This window comes from Schizosaccharomyces cryophilus (genome assembly GCF_000004155.1).
Source record: "Schizosaccharomyces cryophilus OY26 unplaced genomic scaffold supercont4.1, whole genome shotgun sequence".
Lineage (NCBI taxonomy): Eukaryota > Fungi > Ascomycota > Schizosaccharomycetes > Schizosaccharomycetales > Schizosaccharomycetaceae > Schizosaccharomyces > Schizosaccharomyces cryophilus.
The window spans coordinates 1,067,356-1,069,778 of NW_013185624.1; the positions used below are offsets into that span (position 1 = coordinate 1,067,356).

At 36.8% G+C, this 2,423-nt stretch overlaps 1 protein-coding gene across 1 annotated transcript; it reads left to right on the plus strand.

Moving 5' to 3' along the window:
- The first annotated feature begins 18 nt into the window (after nucleotides 1-18).
- Nucleotides 19-1,118, plus strand: SPOG_05709 (uncharacterized protein). The gene is made up of 2 exons (XM_013166680.1): nucleotides 19-706; nucleotides 762-1,118. The coding sequence occupies exons 1-2, from the start codon at nucleotides 619-621 to the stop codon at nucleotides 1,079-1,081; spliced, it is 408 nt and encodes a 135-aa protein (XP_013022134.1). The 5' UTR covers nucleotides 19-618; the 3' UTR covers nucleotides 1,082-1,118.
- Nucleotides 1,119-2,423: the final 1,305 nt, after the last annotated feature.

A 2,423-nucleotide genomic window follows, 5' to 3' on the forward strand; every position in this document is an offset into this window, starting at 1 on the left:
CAAACTCTAGCCATTGCCATTGCGTTTCCAATTCGCGTTCGTAGAAGCTTTCATGAAGGGATTTCTTTTTTTTTTGTGGTGTTAGTTGAGTGAGTCGTTCTTTTCATATAAAGTCCCACGAAGTTCTTCTTCGTTGCTAACAACTTGGATCATTTTCGCTGTTTATTTCGGACTTTTTAGTAATCGTTAGAACATCTTTGTTTTTTTCTCTTGAAATGAACGAAAAAGAGAAAGAAATGTAACCGGAAGTTGCTAAACCAGCCGAATCTCCTTTCTGGGCTTCTCCTGTCAGTTCAGACAGCTGCTTACCGTCATACAGGGAAATCGACTATTCGTCTCATTTGGATGAGTTAGAAAAAGGATGTTTATGTTTACGTCCAATTCGCGCTACACCATGTTCTGAAAAGAAGAGTCAAGCAGTGTCCATGATGCTTCTGAAAATTCCATCACGTCTGTATTATGGTTGATTATCTCTCCAGCAAAGGTTGCTAGGATTCCACAAGCTACTGTCAAAGTGGTAAATGAAACTGCTCGACTTGTCTGGTGCTACATTTTTGCATTTGTGCTGGATTTTGTATTTTCGTACTTTCTTCTTTCTCCTTTTATATAAAAAAGTCAATGGAAAATCTTCCGACATGGGCTCACTTGACTCCAGCGGTTCTTCTTGCCGTTTTGGCTTTCTGGATTTGCATGTTTGTTGTTTCATGTGAGTTGATTGATAGATATTTGGTTTGAGACTTTTACTAATGGATCAATTATAGACTTGTTGGATCTTTTCATTCTGTTACTAATTGGTCTAATTGTGTCACTAAACGGTCTCATTCTGTTACTAAATAAACTTGATCTCTGGATTACTTCAATTTTTGGTTTCTACGCGACGTTGGAAAGAAACGACTTGGCGGGTGATAATCCCATCCCACTGATTACAATCCCAACCGAGTCTCAAAACCTATCAAATGATCCTAATAATCTTGCAGACGAACCACCATCTTCTGAATGCGTTGAACAATTTCCGGAAAGACAGCAGAAACCAAGTCAATCTAGGGACGTTGGAAGCACTGGGAATTTGGAAAGCAGCTGATTCCTTGGTTTCGTACTCTATCTTCTTTCGATATTTTCAATCGGCGAGATGAGAAATTGAAAGGGTTCTTTTCATTCTCTCTTTCATATTCAGTATTGTTATGTTACGTTTTCTTCATTTTCAACAAACTTTTTTTACGTTCGTTTTTTGCATAAATTATTTATTTTGTACTTTGCATTGCTGATATCGTTAAATACGTGATCATTCTTGATGCTACGATAAAATTGTATTGACTTTGAGATAAGTGAACGTTTACATAACATGGTACGTGAATAGATTGTCATTGTTCCACTGGCAATCCTTTTGCTGTGTGATCTGTACTTTAGATCGGGACGACAACCATGAATTGACGTTTCCATGTTCCTTAAACGAGTATCACTTTTCTTTTTGATTACATCTTGCATCTGCGTGACGCTCCATTTCCTCTGTGCTTTTAAAAAATACCATTATTACACTTTTGTTTTTATTTGTTTGTACTGGAATTTTAGATGTATGCCTTTTTCTTTTGTCTCAAGATAACCTACAAGATATTTCTGACTGATGTCTTAATAATTCCTGCTTCTTGTCGGTTTTGCTGCGTAGTGGTTCCTTCCATTGTAGCATTTCGTCCATTGGTATGACAGTAAAAAGCTCAACCATGAAAAGAACCTTTATGAAAACAAGAAAAATAAAAGAAGGAGCCTACAGCACCCCGGATTCCTATGTTGACTTCTACCATAGTACTAACGAGACCTTCAGACGTTTTCACTTAATTGCAGTGATCGGACGGGAGCTGGTGTTTTCGCCTAGGTGTGGCCGTAGACACGTGCAAGTTCGTCTGAAAACATCTATGGAGTTTGTTCCATACATTGGTGTTTCTTGAAATTCAGATTTAGCTTCCTTTTGCTCAACCTTGGTCCTTTGTGGAATTCAATGGAGGATGCTGGGTAATATACAATGCGTTTTTTTCGTAGCTTAATTCTTTATAACTCAATGCAGCTTGTCATTACTTACTGCAAAAAAAATATAAAGTAGTTCTTGTTCAAAGAAGGATTGTTTTTTTCGTTTTTTCGCTTTTCCGTCAGAATTGTAGTTCGGTGAAATCACGGATTTTTTTTCGGTCTTATTAACATCAGTTCTTCTCTTTTTCCCAAAAATGAAGTTTGGTTTTAGAAAGACATTCTTATGTCCAGTATTTCAGTATATCTACAGTCGAAATCTTCAGACTGGAAGATTCAAGAATGCTGGATACAAACTAATAACTTTTAAATAAAATACAAGACGAAAAATGCATAAACTGAGAATCAGATTGCAATATGACTAAAAACCAAAAAACAACTGCCTTGTTTACCACACTGTTTGT

Excerpts from the sequence above, each read along its gene's own strand:
- SPOG_05709 (XM_013166680.1), top strand. The coding sequence starts at position 619 with ATGGAAAATCTTCCGACATGGGCTCACTTGACTCCAGCGGTTCTTCTT. Across the intron at positions 707-761 it reads TTGCATGTTTGTTGTTTCAT|ACTTGTTGGATCTTTTCATT; the intron begins GTGAGTTGATTG and ends GATCAATTATAG.